Source organism: Pseudopipra pipra, chromosome Z (genome assembly GCF_036250125.1).
Source record: "Pseudopipra pipra isolate bDixPip1 chromosome Z, bDixPip1.hap1, whole genome shotgun sequence".
Classification (NCBI taxonomy): Eukaryota; Metazoa; Chordata; class Aves; order Passeriformes; family Pipridae; genus Pseudopipra; species Pseudopipra pipra.
This window is the reverse complement of record NC_087581.1, coordinates 9,199,289-9,216,560: the sequence shown is the minus strand read 5'-3', so window position 1 is coordinate 9,216,560 and position 17,272 is coordinate 9,199,289. Positions and strand designations below refer to the sequence as shown.

The 17,272-nt window shown below is 54.3% G+C and overlaps 1 protein-coding gene across 2 annotated transcripts; it reads left to right on the top strand.

The window, feature by feature from the left end:
- Positions 1-574: 574 nt before the first annotated feature.
- Positions 575-16,810, top strand: PIGO (phosphatidylinositol glycan anchor biosynthesis class O). 2 transcript variants are annotated; one of them, XM_064641495.1, is made up of 11 exons: positions 575-657; positions 1,186-1,679; positions 3,608-3,751; positions 4,847-4,970; positions 5,937-6,096; positions 6,503-6,676; positions 8,497-10,069; positions 10,560-10,763; positions 11,029-11,231; positions 11,949-12,019; positions 12,610-16,810. In XM_064641495.1, exons 2-11 carry the CDS (start codon positions 1,187-1,189, stop codon positions 12,728-12,730), a joined length of 3,267 nt encoding a protein of 1,088 aa, XP_064497565.1. In that variant the 5' UTR covers positions 575-657; position 1,186; the 3' UTR covers positions 12,731-16,810. The 2 variants fall into 2 exon arrangements, with proteins under 2 accessions (XP_064497565.1, XP_064497566.1); XM_064641496.1 differs by lacking the exons at positions 11,949-12,019; positions 12,610-16,810 and having other exon boundaries at positions 11,025-11,199.
- The last annotated feature ends 462 nt before the right edge of the window (positions 16,811-17,272 follow it).

The window sequence follows — 17,272 nt, the reverse complement described above, 5'->3', positions numbered from 1 at the left end:
CAGGAGCTCCCATGGACACACAGCGATCCACAAGAGAAAAAAATTAGAAATTAGGAAGAAATTCTTTACTTTGAGGGTGGTGAGGCACTGGCAGAGGTTGCCCAGTGTGGGTGCTCCATCCCTGGAAGTGTTCAAGGCCAGGCTGGATGGGGCTTTTGAGTGGTCTAGTGGGAGGTGTCTGTGCCCACGGCAAGGGGGTTTGGAACAAGATGATCTTTAAGGTCTTTTGCAGCCCAAACCATTCTATGACTGTGAACTTCGGGCCCCTGCTCATGGGAAGGATGCCTCTCACGGCGGGGGGGGGGGAGGGGGGGGAAGTTTCTCTGAGAATGTCAGCTCCTGTCACTGTCCCCTCCTCTGTTGTCTCGCAGAAGCTGCCCCTACAATGCATGAGAGTGCGTTCTCTGTAGAGGGCTCCTTACAGCGCGCACCGCAGGGCGGGGAAAGCCTCTGCCGATTAATTAATTAATTGAATAATTAAAACACCGCCTCTGGCCCGCTCGGGGTGCCTCGCCCGGAGGGAGGTGCGCGGGGGGGGGGGGGGACCTCCTGGCCGCCAGGGGGCGCTGCCGCCCCCGCAGCTCCCCGCGGTGCCACTCTAGCGCGGTCGGCGCCACGCGCGGCGCTTCCGGGGGCGGCGGGCGCCGGGGGCCGCAGGTGGGGCGAGAGCGGAGCGGGGTCGGAGGGACAGGGGCTGTGAGGGGCCGGAGGGGAGTCTGGGGTGCGCGGGGCACAAGGACGGCTCGGGTGTGAGGCGGGGGAGGGGGAGCTGGGGGTGCCGGGAAGGGGCTGGCAGTGTCAGGAAGGGTCTGGGCTGTGTGAGGGGAGGCGGGGGTGTCGGGGCTAGGCCCTGGGGGATGGGGGTGCATGGGGGGAGCTGGAGGTGTTAGAGAGGGGCAGGGGAGGGTCTGGGGTGTGTGAGGGGGACTGGGGGTGCCGGGGAGGCGCTGGGCAGCCGGGAGGGAGCAGGACACGGCTCCCGCTCAGGCGGGGTGTCAGGAGGTGCGCAGGGTGGTTGTCAGGACATGGTGTGGGACCGGGTAAAGGGTTGTGTCAAGGCTGACGGGGGGTCCTGGGGGAGAGGTGGGTGTGAGGGGTGTCGGGCCAGCGGTGGGTGCTGGCAGGGAGTGGTGCCCGGCCCGGGTAGAGCCGCCGTGGCCTGAGCCTGCCTGTCCTCCCCTCTAGGATGCAGCGGTGGCCAGTGGTGCTCTTCCTGGCCTGGGTTTGCTTTCTCTTTTTTGCCGGCATCGGGCTCTTCATGAGCGGCTTCCTGCTCACCCGGATCGAGCTCGCCAGCAGCAGCTCCTGCTCCGACCCGCTTGTGCCGCCGCCCTGGGAGGGGCAGAGCCTCCCGCCGGGCTCCTGCTGGGCGCCCCAGCGCTTCTCCAAGGCCGTGCTCGTCATCATCGACGCCCTGCGCTTCGAGTTCGCCCGCTTCGACCCCGGCAAGGCCAGCCCGCTGCCCTACGAGAACAAGCTAGGGGTGTTGCACCACCTGGCCACCTCCCAGCCCCGGCACGCCCGGCTCTACCGCTTCCGGGCCGACCCCCCCACCGCCACCATGCAGCGCATCAAGGGCCTCACCACCGGGTCACTGCCCACCTTCATCGACGTGGGCAGCAACTTTGCCTCCTACGCCATCCAGGAGGACAACCTGCTGGCACAGCTGGTGCAGAACGGTGGGTTCCTAACCCTAGGCTGAGGCAGGGGACAGTCAGACGTTAGAAGCAGCTGTTTTTTCACTGTTAGGGTGGTCAGATTGCCCAGGGAGGTGCTGGAGTCACCATTCCTGAAGGGGTATTTAGGAGGCATCTGGATCTCGCACTGGGTTTAGTGGTTTAGGGGTTACAGTGGTAAGTGGATGGTTGGATAGGATGATGTTGAAGGTCTCTTCCAACCTTGATGATTCTATGATTGGAACTGTTCAGCCTGGAGAAGAGAAGGCTGCAGGGAGACCTATGTAGCAACCTTCCAGTATTTGTAGGAGGCCTGCAGGGAAGCTGGAGAGGGACTCTTTATCAGGAGCTGTAGTGATAGGACAAGGACTAATGGGTACAAATTGACAGAGGAGAAATTTAGATTAGATAATAGGAAAAAATTCTTCATTATGAGCATGGTGAGACACTAGAACAGGTTTGCCAGGGAGGTTGTGGATTCCCCAACCCTGGCAGTGTTCAAGGCCAAGCTGAATAAGGCCTTGAGCAACCTGGTCTGGTGGGAGGTGCCCCTGCCCATAGCAGGGGGGATTGGGACTAGACAATCTTTGAGGTCCATTCTAACCCCTTAACATTCTATAATTCTGTGGCCCTGTGTGGGGCAGGGCAATGTCCCACTGGGACAGGGCATTTGCAAATCCCTGCTCAGTTTAACCTTTGTTCAAAACCTTGATTCCTCTCTCACTGGGAAGGGAACTTCTTACAACACCTCCACTCTGCCAGCTAATTCTTTTTCCCTGCTCAGTGACAGTTTTCTGAGGCAGAGCTGCCATGCAGGCGGGGTTTCTCCAACTTGTGCTGGGAGTGAGGAGTAGCTGTGACTGTGGCTTCATCTTCATCATCTTCAAAGATGACAAGAGAGCAGGTGAAGGTGGCTGCTCTGATGGTGACTGTCACAAGGTCACCTCCAGGAGTGGCTGTACGAAGCCAAGGGCAGTCGGTCGTGCTGTGTGAGAAGGGAGGAGCCAGGTGTGCCAGGTGGTGCCAGGTATGCTGTGGGGGTGACCCTGCCTGCCTGGCCAGCTGCCTGCAGCTCTTAGGCAGCAACCTAACTGCGTCTTTGGTGTAGTTCAGTGCCACTGTGGGGTGCTCAGTGCAGCTGTAAAGGGTTTGTTATGGTGTGCTGGTGGAGTAGAGGGAAAGGGACAGGACACAGTGGGTTGTTCTGAGATTTCCTCCCAGGGCTCAGAGTGGCACCAATACCAGTGCCTGGGTTGAGGCAACAGGACTGCATGTGAGCAAGATGGGCAAATACAGTCAAACATCTGAGGCAGACCGCTCTGGTAGGCCCTGTGCCACAGCAGCAGCCTCAGAGGAAATGGTTCCTGCTCCCAAGCTGGAGAGGCACTGTGGAGGCACAGTGGGCTGGTGGCAGGCAGGGCAAGCAGAGCGAGGGTAGAGGGAAGAAGCATCAGTGCTTTTGCCTTCTCTTTTCCACATCTGGAACACCACCACTGTTGTGTTTAAAAGCCAGAGCCCAGGACTCATGGCTTCTACTCAACTCCCACCTTGTGCCTCCTGTTTTGCAGTGGGGTCACAGGCCCTAGGTGAGGGTTTATCTGCTTTGTGCTGCATCTCCTGCACCCACCTATGTTGTGACCCACAAGTCTTTCTGCTGGGGTGATGTGTCAGGCCAGCAATAAATCGTGAGGTTGTGCAGATGGATTTGGTGTGGGAGACGCTCCTGGGCTTAGAGACAGGGCTGGTCACTCCCTGTATTCAAAGTCATTTACAGCCAGATGGTCATTTTAATTTTAGGTCAGTTTTGAGTGCGGGTTGGAGAGGGGCCATTGCTCCAGACCCTGACCTGGGTCTGCCCAGGCTCTTTGTGTTGTTGTAGGTAACAGCATGACTCAGGTGGGCTCTGTCTCTTATTGGTTCCTGTCTCACAGGAAGGAGAGTTGTCTTCATGGGTGATGACACATGGGAAGGACTCTTCCCAAAGAAGTTTTTCCGCTCGTATTTCTTCCCTTCTTTTAACGTGAAGGATCTTCACACTGTGGATGATGGGATCCTGCAGCATCTCTATCCAACTGGTAAGCAGCCCTTTCCCCAGGGCCTGGATAACCCTTGACATTATGTGGGAGTTCTACTGCAAGTTTGAGGTAGGACTGAAGGATTTTTCTGTTATGTCGTGGCACTGGGCAGTGACAAACTGCTGCCCAAGGATTACAGTGCTCTCACTAGACTTCCACAGATAAGCCAGCTCTTGGAGCCCCTAGACTGTTTCTGTAAATACCTGTCCACCATTTGGGAGGGAGTTCAGCTTCTTGGGATGAGGTTAGACTTCGACATCTGTCCTAGAAACACACTGGCAGGATGTAGCAGGAGGAACAGCTAAATTTTGATTTGTGGCTGCCCAGGAAGGCACACAATGCTCTGAGAAATAGACAAGTTAGGAGGCTGGGACACAGCACTGCTCTCAGCATAGCTTGTGTGCCTCCCGATCGTGGGAAGAAGGTGAAGTGTGAGATTAGTTTGTGAATTTTAGGTGATTTCCACCTCCCTGAGGTCCTGGGACCAAGGGAAATCCTCTTTCCTTTTTCTGTGTTTGTCTCTAAGTGAATCAAGGGTGCAGTGGCCTTTCACAGGGAAGTCCTTGTGCCTTGTGGGAGAGCTGCTCCTCATCATTTAACTCCAAATGTGTTGGTTTCGATGCATCAATGCCCTGAAGCAGAGGGGAGAGGCTGGGGAAACTTTCTAGCTAGGGACAGTGTTGATGTGCCAGGTGGGATGCAGAGGGGCACATTCATGGGTCCAACCTGAAGTATCTCTGGGGAGAATGGGAGTTTTGGGTTTTTCTTCTCTGGAGGATCCCACTGGTTTAGCTCAGTTTGTGGCAGCTTGAGTTAAGGGTGTTTCAAGACGGCTTTGGTGACACTGGGCCATTCCTGTCCTGAGGGGTGGTGAGGAAAAACCAGGGATACTGGCTTTGATGTTCCTGTGCCATTACACCCAGGCACTTGCAGACAAGAGTGTGCCTCAGTTAAAACCTGCACCAATCTGCTTGAGAGGTGGCAGTGACAGTGGCAGGAGGGGAAGAAACAGCGGTGTCCAGAGGGAGCTCTGGCAGGAGGATCCAGGTGTGGAATCCCAGGCTGGTGTGTGATAAGGCTGCTTTTGTTCCACAGTGGACAGTGGAGAATGGGACATGCTAATTGCTCACTTCCTTGGAGTGGACCACTGTGGGCACAAACACGGACCCGACCACCCCGAGATGGCCAAGAAGCTCACCCAGATGAATGAGATGCTCAGGTGATTAATGCAGAAGGGAGGGGTTGCCTGAGTCTTCCCAGTGAGATGCAGAGGGCAACAGAGGATGCTTACTGACCCTGTTAACATGGAAAATAGCTTTGGCCAGTAGCAGCTGGAAGGCCAGATATGGGCAGTCTCTCTTTGAGTAGGTGCATGTTGATGAGAGGTTTGGTTTCAGAGGTAAGGCTGCCTGTCGGAGCCTTGGTTCTCTGCCAAACCATCAGGTGACAGTGCAGCTGGAGTACAGCTGAGCCTCAGTCTTTCCATCCTTAACATGGAGATTAAGGCTACTTGAGCAAACATGAGGTTTAGCAATGTTTGAGAAGCATGTGGAGGACCCTGGCTGGGGGTTGCTGCATTTATCATACAGGCCCATAAGTTGCACCTTTGTGTCAGAGGGCAGAATGGGATGCAGAAATCTCAGCCATGCAGACGTGTCTCAGCCCAAAATGCTGCAGCTTTTCATTCTTAGGACTGCTTTAAGTTTTGCTGCTACAAGGAGTTGGTGACTTACTCTGCTTTACCTGCACAGTGTATATCTACCACCTACTGCATCCTTCAGGGACTAATCCCCTCTTTTGTCCTTTAAAGTAGGAGATGGCTCACATAACATGATACATGACCCAAACAGAAGCAGTGTAAAATTTTGTTCCTGTTGGGAACCTTTCCTCTGAATTGCGTTTTGTCAAGATCTGTGGAGGCACTGTTTGCTGGGCATCTAAGAAAGATTAGTCCACTCTGTCTCAGGGCTCTGAATTTTCAGTTTGGCTTTAGAGCACCCATTTAAAGCAGCATGGTCCCTGGCTCAGCTGTTACAGCTCTGTGTCAGCACTTAGTTTTGCTCGTACCCTTTTGTGGGCTTCACCTCTGTGCTACAGACAGGCTTGGTGGGGACATGTTCTCTCCCACCTAGGCTGGCTGGGCTCCTGCCCAGGGAGGACTTGACCTTCCTTATCCTGGTGACAGGTCCTTGGTGGATCACCTGGGGAATGACACCCTTCTTCTGGTGGCTGGGGACCATGGCATGACAGAGACTGGAGACCACGGTGGCGACAGTGAGAAGGAAGTGAACGCAGCACTGTTTGTGTACAGTAGGACACCCCTGTTTGGCAGTGGCCCTCCAGAGGTGAGAAGAAGCTGACTCTTGGTATCTGGGGTGAAAACTGCATGCTGGGTTTACAGAGAGTGACAGTTTGATTGGGATCATTTAGATTGAGAGGGATGAGGGAGTCTCTCACCTTATCTTGAGAGAACAGTGGAAGGGCTGACACAGGATCCAGGGGACTGAAGCGTTTGGGACCCATGTTCAGGCCCCTGCAGCTGTGAGAGGTGCTTGTGTAGGGCTGTACTCACTGACCTGCAGCTCCCAGCAGGTATCCGTCACTCCACAGGGCCCTTGGAGAGGGCAGAGCTGTGCCTTTGCCTGGATTCACCTTTGAACGGGAATGTCTTTCCCATCATCCTCTGACACGAGTGAAAAGATGCATTGCCATGTTCTTTCTGAATTTACAATTCCTCCGCTGTCTCTCCAGGAGCCTGAGACCATTCCCCAGGTGAACCTGGTGCCCACTGTGGCCCTGCTGCTGGGTGTGCCCATCCCCTACAGTAACATTGGGGAGGTGATGGCTGAGCTGTTCTCCGGGGACGGTGACACTGTGTCTGCAGCCTTGCAGCAGCTCTCGGTCTATCACATCAACGCCAAGCAGGTACGGCCTATGGCAGGCCCCCCATTGAACTAGAGGGGAGAAGGAACGGCTTTTTATGCACAAACCTCTTCTATTTTGTGGAGATGGGGTAGTGACATGCTGTTACCTTCAAAGGGCACTGATTTTGAGGTGTTACCTCCTTGCAGTGTTTGCTCCATTAAAAGACAGCACCACTTTCCCCAAATTAAAATGAAAGATACATGTTTAGTGCTGTGGTGTGGAAAATACTGCATGGGAAGGTGGCATTCCTTTCAGGATGAGGGTTGGCCCCGAATTGTCAGGTGGATTTGGTAATGGGGGACATTGGTTCCTCAAGGCTGAAGATGACCGGGGGCAAGTCTTGTGAATGGAGATTCAAGAGTAAAATTGAGGTTTTGATGCTGCTTCAGTTTTGAAGGAGAAACAGTGTTAACTAAAAAGCTATTCTAGATCAGTGACAGAAGGAGAACAGTAATGAAGGACTAAATAAATACTATGTAACAGGTGACAGTAAAGTGGGTTACAGAAGGAGCAGTTTACACCAAGTGCAACAAAATACAGAACCCCAAGATCTGAATGACAAAATTTGAATGAGAGTAAAGGGAAAAATAAAAGAAGCCCAGGAAAGGGAGCAGGCCAAGGCAGAGCCTCTAGGGAGGATGTGAGGGCTGTCTCTTGTGACTCTGGTCATGCTACAGAGCCAGATTTGCCTTAGGCATTGCAAGGCATTTGTCTCAGCTAAGGGCCAGTCTGCCTTTGAGGGACCCTGGATTGCTGGGAGCACAGGAATAACTCCTCCAGCACCCAGCCAGCTCCTCAGAGTGCTAGCTGTATACCACTGGTACAAGCCAGTGAGGAGCTGGAGAGAATACAACTGCTGATGGGAAGATGGAAACGTTCAGCCTCTCAGCTCTGTATTTGTAGACCAGCAGAGTGCCTTGTCTTTTAAAGATGATACTGTACGTTCATGTCCATTAGTCACTGAGGATATCAATCATCATCTGTTAGGAATCAGCATTATCCAGTCCTGCCTGTTTAAATATTTGCACTCATTTGTCTGAGGAGGTTTCTGGCTCAGTTATGTCGGTGTTGAAGGAGTCATGGCATTCCAGGGGCGGGGTTGTGCAGGCCTGTGAGAGAGCCGGTGCACATGTCTGCCATTCATGGGAGGGCAGACTGATTCTGCCTGTGCTCTGAGGTGACTGGAAGGTGTGTGGAGTTACAGGTGCATTTCAGGACTTGAGCAGATCTACACTGCTGAGCAGCTGGATGTATGTGAGGTGCCCTGCCCTGCTAATCCCCCTGTAAGACTTCTTTTATGACTCTTGAAGTAGGAAGCGAGAAGCCTATGGTGCAGTTGGTTAATGTGCCTCTATTGATGAAGGGGAAGCGGTTAGGTCTGATCCACTAAAGGCTTTTTAATTTGATGTTTGTCCTCAGACAAAACTGCAAAAGTCGACAGAGCCAGTAATGATCTGAGCTTCTGGAGCACGTTTGTCTTATTGCTGCCAAAGACTGTATAAAAGCCCTTAGTGATGCCCAACATTAGCAGAGGTGCAGCTGCAGGTGAAGACCTGAGTGGAATCAAGTGTGGCTGTCAAGACGGATGTGTCACTTGAGAGGGATGTCACTTTGGCAGAGGGGTTGTGTTTCCTGTTTCCTGCTGGTGACATCCTGAATTTGTGTGACCAGCCCAGGATGATGTGGCTGGGGAAGGGTCTGCCCTGGCAGGGGTTGGTACACTGGGGCTGTTTCCATTCTGAAGGGGCTGTGTGAGGCAGTGAATCCTGTTCCCAGTGGTCCCAGTGCTGCTGTCTGATCCTGTGTCCCCTTTTCTGTAGGTGGATCGCTTCCTGCACTCCTACTCGCTGGTGGCTCAGGACCTGCCGGCAGAGCAGCTCCAGCACCTGCAGGAGCTTTTCTCCAGCACCGTGGAGGAGCACACTCAGCTCTTGGCCGAGGTGCAGGGAACAACGCTGGTGCCTCCAGAGCTGGAGTCCAGGCTGGGAAGCCTCATTGGTCGCTTCCAGCTCTACCTGCGGGAGGCACGGGCTGTGTGCACCCAGTCCTGGGCCCGCTTCCATCCCCTGCGTATGGTGGGGGGCTGCATCCTTGTGGCGGCTTCCTGCTTGCTCTGCTACATGGCCTCAGAGTTGGCCACATCCTCGGACTCCTTCTATCGCAGCTGCCTGCTGTACCCGCTGCTCTGGGGCCTCATGGGGGCTGCTCTGCTTGGGCTGGCCCACATTTTCACCCAGGAGGGGCTGGACCTTCTCCTGGTGTCGTCGTGGGCAGCCGCTGCCTCTCAGATGGGATTTTTCTGGCACTGGTGGGTCCAGCATCCCAAGAGGGCCCGTTTGGTGGGCAGTCAGCCACCCTTGGCCAGCAGTGGCCTGAGGCAGAGGCTGCGAGCATGGCTGGGGCTGGCCTTTCCCATGGGCATCCTGTTCTTCCGCTGTGGAGCCATGTTCTCCGACAGCTTTGTCGTGGCTGAGGCACGGGTGGCCCCGTTCCTGCTGGCCTCACTGGTCATGTTGCTGGTAGGGAAGCTCCACTGGGACGGTCACCTGACTGTGCCAGAAAGCCCCAAGCAGCAGCTCCTTGGCTTTTCCTCTTACCGGAAGGATATCTGGTACTTGCTGTGCCTCGTGGCCGTGCTCCTGGTCTGCGTGCGCCTCTCCGGTTTCTTCCACCAGTGCCGTGAAGAAATTCCTCAGTGCCGGCCCTCTCTTTTCCTCTCCCCCCTTGCCAGCCTGAGAAACACACGGGCCAAGAACCTCTTCTACCTCCTGTGCGTGGCCTTGCTGGCCGGGCTAGTGTATGCAGTGCGGAGCTGGCTGCGGCACTACGGCAACCTGAACAGCTCGGACCCCCTCGTGCTCTTTGTGCGCTGGGGCTTCCCACTGGTGGTGCTCTGCATTGCCTGCTATTGGGCTGTGGCCTCCAGCACTGACGACTCCCTGGGCAAGCTGCAGGAGCTGGTGCAGGTGGCAGTTGTTGCCTTTCCGTGGGCTGTCTATGGACTGGCGTCTGTGGGACTGCTGCTCCTGCTGTGCAATCCCATGACGGTGTTTGCAAAGGACACACGGGAGTCAGCAGGATCCATTGTCACTCCCTACCTGGGGGTTCCCAGCTCCGAAGTCGACTTCCTCCACGTCATCCCTCAGATCTACAAGAGGATGCAGGAGTCCCAGAAGAGCCGGCTGGAGCGAGGCAGCTGCAGGGCCACGGTCGCAGCGTATGGGCTGGGCAGTGTGTACTCGGCAGCCCTGGTCATAGCCCTCACCCTCCTGGGCTTCCTCCTGATGCTCCTGCACAGCGAGCGCCTGAGCTTTGCCTTCCTGCTCCTCTTCCTGGAGGCCTTTGTGCTGCTGCACATCCACACGTGTGCCAGAGGCCTTGCTGGAGATGCTGGTGAGTGAGTAGAGCAACTTCTGGATGTGATGTGTGACCTGGTCCTCACCTTGCCTTAATTCCATTGGGAGAGGAAGGGCCCAGTCTGTGCTCTTGGGGAATGGTGGTGTCCTGATCCTCAGGGGATACACCTAGCTTTTTTAAAGCTATTTAAATCCTCTAGTAGAAGAAAGATGCATGCAGCAGGGACATGAATGTAAGGGGAGTCAGGGAAAGGAGTTCTACACCCATTTCTTCTGCCCAGGGTGTGAGCAGTCACCAAATTCACTGTTACTGACAGAACCCAGTAGCAGGATGGGCAGCAGAGGGAATGGTTGCCCGTTGCTGCATCTGTGGTGGGAACTGGGCTGGTTCCTGTCTCTCAAAAGAGCCAGCATGGAAAGGGAACCTGGAAGAAAGGTCGCTAGACTTTTTTTGACCATGGATCTCTCTTGTTCTTGATGCTGATATCCGCACCCCCTGCCTCTTTTTTTATCTTTTTATCCCTCAGAGCCTTTTTCTGTGCCCTGGTATGCAGTCATCTCCTGGCTTCTTGCTGCTTCCCAGTTCTTCTATTCCACAGGCCACCAGCCCATCTTCCCAGCCATCCACTGGAATGCAGCCTTTGTCGGCTTCCACCTTGACCACAGCACGAACCTCCTGCCTGCTGTCCTGGTGGGCGCCAACACCTTTGCCTCCCATATCCTCTTTGCAGGTAAATCAGTTTCCCCCTGGGCTGTGGTGCCTGAGCAGACACAGCTCATTGCTGTGCCTTGCCTGGGGGTCTGCAAGCTGAGCACAAGGCAGTGCAGGCTCGGGCACCAGCTGAACAGCAGCATCCTCACTGTCCCCTTCTACCTGTGGCCTGCAGCTTGGCCTGGATATCTGCTTACTTCATATCCAGGGCATGATGGCAGAGCCTAGACTGCTCCTCACCTCCTGGGCTCCAGTAACTTCATGTGCCTTTGTCCTTGAGGTAGTTGGCTGCCCCCTGCTCCTGCTCTGGCCCTTTGTGTGTGAGATGCCCAACTCACAGAGGAAGAAGCCCAAGAAGGAGTCACGTGAAGAGCTGCAGGAGATGGAGGAGCACATGATGGAGATGAGGCTGCGGGAATCTCCAGAGAAGTTCTCTGTTGCACTGTTGCAGCTGGGGCTGAAGTACCTCTTTGTGCTTGGGACACAGGTAAGGACAGAGGCAGGGTGGCTGTGGGAGAGGCTGTCTAGGAGGCAATTGGTGTGCTGTGAGAACTGTGGGTCACTCTGATGAGAGAAAGGGGTCAGCCAGGACACAGACAAGTGCAGGGGTGATACATCTGGTTGCAGATGGAAACCGCTGTATGGATTAGGCTGCTTTTCATACCCATCTGTCCAGAGTGGGAACGGTTGTTCAGGAACTGCAGGGCTGTAATCCTGCTCCCCCTCTTTCCGACCATCCCTATCTCACTCCAGCTCTGGTTTTCATATGTGCTGTGGTGATACTGGGAGCTAAACACCAGAAAATTAATCCTGTGAAAGGAGCAAATAGCTTTCTGGGGTTTATCCTTTCAGATCATTTTTTTATGTGGTCAGACCAGAGGCAGTGCAAGGAAGGGGACGGGCCCTGCAGCAGGAGAGCAGGAGTGTGCTTCTTAGTGAAACAGCAGGTCAAGTTAAGCATGGTGTGTCCTCCTCTGTGCTGCCCCAGCCTGGCCCCACAAGGGCCTGGCTGTACCCCAGGCTGCTCATGTTTCTTGATTTGAGGACATAGAAGGGAGTCCTGTTTGGGATGGTCGTAACTGGTGTGCGCTGCACCAGCCTCTCAGGTGTGTGCAGTTTAGTACCACCTTCGGATGTGAGCCTAGTGCCCTGGGAGATCTTTCCAGAGTCACTTGTAACTTGTTTTTCCTGATCTTCCTCACAGCTTCTGGCCTGTGTTTGTGCAGCTATGATCCTCAGGAGGCACCTCATGGTCTGGAAGGTGTTTGCCCCCAAGTAAGTCCCAGGTGTTGCTCTGATGATGGGTAAGGCTCATATCTGTGACATAAACTGGAGTTCCTAGACAGGAAGGTTGGAAGAGACCCTGTGATTGATATTCTGACTTCTTACTAGTAGAGGTTGTAGGAATGTCCTTAAGTAATTCCTGCTTGAAGTTCAGAAGCTAGACTTAAGGTAGAGCCTAGAAATTTCTCCTCATCTTAATTCCAAGAACACACAGAGCCCACCTGGAAGCTAAGAATATTCAGCTCAGAGAGCCAAAGGTAGGGACCAGACCAGAAGTGGTAAATCCAGAAGTGCTTAACTAGCAAACCTTTGGAATAGTAGGTGTGGGAGTGGCCTCAGCCTCTGAGGGATTCAAAATCCCACCTGAGTCAGGTCCTGAGTGGCCTCTAAACCAGTGGCATGCCTGCCTTCCAGGTTGCAGGCAGCAACTGCTGGGCAGCAAATATAATTCAGGTTTTAGGTTGTGGGGTGCTACCAGCCTCTCATTGTCAGGAAAATCAGTCTGCTGGAGCGATGGGAGCAGCCTGACTTTGTTGACATGCTGGCTGTGACCTCCTTAACTGCCTCTGTTGTGCCTGCAGGTTCCTCTTCGAGTCGCTGGGCTTTGTGGTGAGCAGCATCTGCCTCTTGCTGGGGATCTCCCTGGTGATGCGTGTGGACTGTGCCGTCAGCACCTGGTTCAGCCAGCTCCGGCTCAGGTAGCGCCGGAGACATGGGGATCCTGACCTGCTCGTCGGCCCAGGCTGTGGTTGTCCCCTTGCCTCCCTCGGGCTGGGAGGGATACATGAGCCGCCAGCAACGAGTGCCTGCCGGCAGCAGTCGGGGATTATCCCCTTCTCCCTGCCTCTGCGCTGTAGAAAAGGACCGGAGTCAACTGTTCCTCGCTCATGGCGGGGGTGTTTCTCAGCAGGGGAGGTCAGAGCTCTTGCTGGGCCTTTGCTGGCAGCAGGAGGACTCTGCTGCAGGAGCCCAAGACACAAAGAGTCCTGGAGCGCTCCTCTGGAGAAACACCAATGGGGATCTTGCTGCTGCTTTCCTGACAACTGTCTCCACTGTGCAGCTGGAAGGCTTCAGTGGCCAACAGGATGTCACGTTGCCTGTGCAAAGACTCATAGGATGGGGCCTGCTGAGGAGGGAAGAGAAGGTGGGAAGGAGAGGGAATGTCCCACAGCCACATGTTCAGTTTTCACACTGGAATCAAAGTATAAGTGATTACATGTGCAGATGGCTCCCAGGGCCTCGGTGGCAGCTGCTCCTCTGTAAAGTCAGTCAGTTGCTCTGTAGTGAGGCCTTTCCTGCCCTACACTCACTCCTGTTTTCCTGGTGCTCCACAGCCCTATGAAGGGCAGTGGAGAGCACTCTGGGCTATCTTGTACAGCCCGAAGAGGGCTTAGCTTGGGGCAGTGGTAGCAGGGAGAACTGTGTCTGTGACCAAGATGCTCTCCACTCGTGTTCTCAGCCTGTCAGGGTTCCTGTGGGCTGGGTGGTAGCAGCAAAGGCTCCTCATCTCTTCCTAAGTGTGTGCTGCTGAATGCTGGCTGTTAATTGTGAATGGTTAAGATAGAGAGGATGTAGTGACAGAATATGGGCTCACCCCCATATTGGGCCTGGCCAGGAGGAAAGAGGAGCCCAGAGTAGCTGTCCCAACTGCAGGAGTGGCCTTGGTGTGAGCTCCAGTGCCTGGGAACAGCTGCTTGAAAGCCCTGAGCAGGCACCAGTTCTTGAAGGAGGTGGTTTAATTCACTGGTGTCTGTGTATGTGCTTGGGCTTATGGGCTCTAGGCACTGCAGCCAGTTGCATCCATCATCCTGTGTTTGGTACTTCTCTCCCTCTTGGCCTTGGCATTCTCTGTGGGACTTCATGCCACAAGTGAGCTACCCCAAACTGCCCTTGGCTGCATGGTGTTTCTTTATGGGCACAGGTAGAGGACAGTGACCATGGCGTGTGACCACATCCCAGCCAAGTTCCTCCTGCAGTTTTCATTGGAGCTGGGATTCCTTACTGCCCTGAACCACTGTGTGGCATTACTTGGTGCTATGAAACCTTTTGTCTCTTTTCCCTCTGGAAAGAGCTGAGGACTGCTTGCCTGGGATTTTTGTATTGATGTTTGTCTGATCCCATTAATTTTTAACTCATGTACCATGACTGCCCCTGTTTGAGTTCCTGACTGCAGACTGTTAGTGTAACTCCAGGCTCTTCCTCTCCTCTGCCCTGGAGAGTCCTAGGGAAAATGTCTTGTCACCTCTCTCATCATTTGAGTTCTTGCCGTTTTTCCCAAGTGTTCAGTTGCTATGGAAAATGGCTCTTTAGGGCAGGTTGAGTTTTGTATTTTACCCCTGCAAAATGCCTGCTCAGTTGTTAGGGTGCAGTTCTGGCAAGGCTTAAACAGCTCTAATTTTGGGTTTCCATTGCCTGACCTGCTCCTGAGCTGCTGGCTGTGCTCTCCTGTGTCAGCCTCTCCTTTGCCCTGCTCTGCGAGCCTGTCCTGCTCAATTTCACCTGACTGAGCCAGGGACTGGTCTGTAGCTGGCATCGCTCCCTGGGCTGCCTCACTGCCTGGATGCATGACACTGATACTAGGAACAGGCAAGGGGTAGCAGCATAGTGGGGGAAGCTGGAAGCTGCAGAAACACATCAGCCCACAGTTAGATGGGTTTAGGCAATCCCACCCTCAGAAGTAGGTTATTTGCTGTAAACTGTGACTCCTTGGCCATATGTTCTCTCTGCTGAGGGGTGAGGGGTACATCCATATGCAGAGGAGGAAGGGGGTGGAGGTAGCAGCTACCCAGCGTTCATTTAATGTGAAGTTAGTCTGGATAACATGTTGCTAAACCCCAAGGCTGGAGCCCAAATAGGTCGTCTTGTGACCTTGTAACCTGGTCAGGAGCTTGCTACCCTGAGTGTATTTGTGCTGGCAGGAATCCTTATGGTCACTGATAGTGTAGAACTGGCCCCTGATGTCCCTGCTGCTGCCACCCAGGCCCCTGGGCTCCCATCTCTGGGACTAGTTCCTCTTTCACCGGCCACTCCAAGGCAGCTGAGCCTTTCCATGCCCATTGTTCATGGTTGGAATACTCACAGGGTGCTTGGGCATCCCCTCTCACCCCTCCATGTGGCTGTGGGCTCATGTTCCCAGGACACCAGGGAGAGCAGAGGGAACAGCAGCGCTGTAGTGTCACTGAAGCACATACACTTATCTTAAACAGAGACTAAACAAAACTTGCAGTAACAGAGCTGCAGGTGCATTCCTGTTACTGCAGAGATGCCACGGAGTGCTGGCTGCTTGGCCACGACAGACTGGCTGCTACACCAAAGATTTCAGGTTCACGAAGACAAGTTTTCCAAGGGCTGGAGATGCTCTTGCTTCCCTTCATTGACTCTCTTAGTCTTTGTCAGCCTTCCCCAGCTGCCCTCGAGCTGATTGATGGTCTGCCATTCTCCTGAGCCTGCTGGGGATTACAGAGTTAATGCTGGTCCAGGGGTTGGCGACCTTGGAAGCAGAGCATGCTGCTGATGCTCGAGCAGACAGGGCTGATTTAAAACCACAAGAGGAAGCTGCCTGCTGGTCCAAACCAGGGCTCTTTGGGAAACCTGGCATGCTGGGGAGTAGGCTCTGCCCCACATCCTTTCAAAGGAGCCTGCTCCTGTCATAGGAGCCTGCTCGTCTCTCCTGGAGGAGTTATTCCAAGTGGTTTGTTTCTAGTCCCTATGTCCCTTGGCTGAGCATGACAGGGGGCAGAGTGCTCAGCGGAGTAGTTTCCATCCTGCACTCCACAATCCTGCTGCACTTTGGGCTTTGCATGCGTTGTGCGTGTGTTCCTTGGCAGGGGAGAGCTCCGTTGGGAAACTTCCCTGGCTCAGGCCCATGGTGGACAGTGTGTCCCATGGTCCTGGCACAGGTCAGGGATTGAACTGTGTCTTTTTTGTGCTGCTTGGAAAATGGTGACCGAAAGCCACTACCACTGTGAAGGGTTGGGGGTGTTGGGAGCATCCCCCTGCTCTGATCTGTAGTGCTGACATGGTCCCAAGGGATGGCACTGCTTTGGGGAGGCCAGGGCTCTATTCCCACATCCGTTCCTCTGTCCCATCTCTGTTCTTCTCTCAAAACTTCAGGCTGCTTTTTTATGCCAAGGCACAGTCCCAGTCTCAGTGTGCATGTTCCCCTTTCCCCTCGGGAAACAGCAGTGCCAGTATGTGGGGAACAGGGCTGGGGGGTGCTGCTCTCTCCTCTGAACCCTGACTCGACATGCAACATGGCTTGGAGCAAGATTGTTTTATTTTTTATTAACCTCTGTGTGCCTCAGTCCCTCATTTGGGGAAAAAATAAAAGGGGATGGACCCAGTTGTGGAAAGCATCCTGGGAGCTCTGCATGCAGCGTGGTGCTACACTTTCCTGGGTATCTACACATCTGGCTGTCAACGCTTTCATTCACATCCAGCAGCTACACCTGGAAGGTGGAAGCGATGCTTGAGTCTCTGCTGGGAGCCAGAGCCTTTTTTCTTCCAAAAACCCCTCCAAAACAGGCAAGTGGGCAGCGCTCCTTCGCTCGGCAACTGCAGCCCTTGCGATGGATGGGTGTCCCACATCCGACAGTGCTGGGTGCGGCACCACCGACCGCGGGGGGCACCCAGGGAGGGGTCACTCCGTTAATAAATGATTTAATTAATTAATTAAGTGGGGAGTGGGGAAGATGTGCATTGAGATTTGCTGTCCGAGGGTGGCACGGGGCTCCGGGCGGCTGTGAAACTGATGATGTCTGCAAATAAAACCGTGAGAGCCAAGGCGGGCGGTGCCGTCTCCTTCTTTCATCCCTCTTCCCGGTGCAGGACCCTCCGGGACCCATCCCAGGTCTCCTTCGCAGTGCCCTTAACGCAGTCTACAGCTTCCTCACGAGGGGGAGTGGAGGGGAAGGCGTTGATTTCTCTGACGACCAGTGACAGGAACCGTGCAAAGCTGACTCTGAAGCTGTGCTACGGGAGCTTTTGGTTGGACATTACGGAATCACGGAATATCCGGAGGTTGGAAGGGGCCCACAAGAATCATGGAGTCCAACCCCCTAAGATTCCCCAAGAATCAGCCTTTTCCTAAGGGTTTGCTAAAGGGGAGGTTTAGGTTGGGTATCAGGAAGAGGTTCTTCACCCAGAGGGTGGTTGGGCACTGAACAGGCTCCCCAGGGAAGTGGTCACAGCGCCAAGCCTGACAGACTTCAAGAAGCGTTTGGATAACGCTCTCAGACACATGGT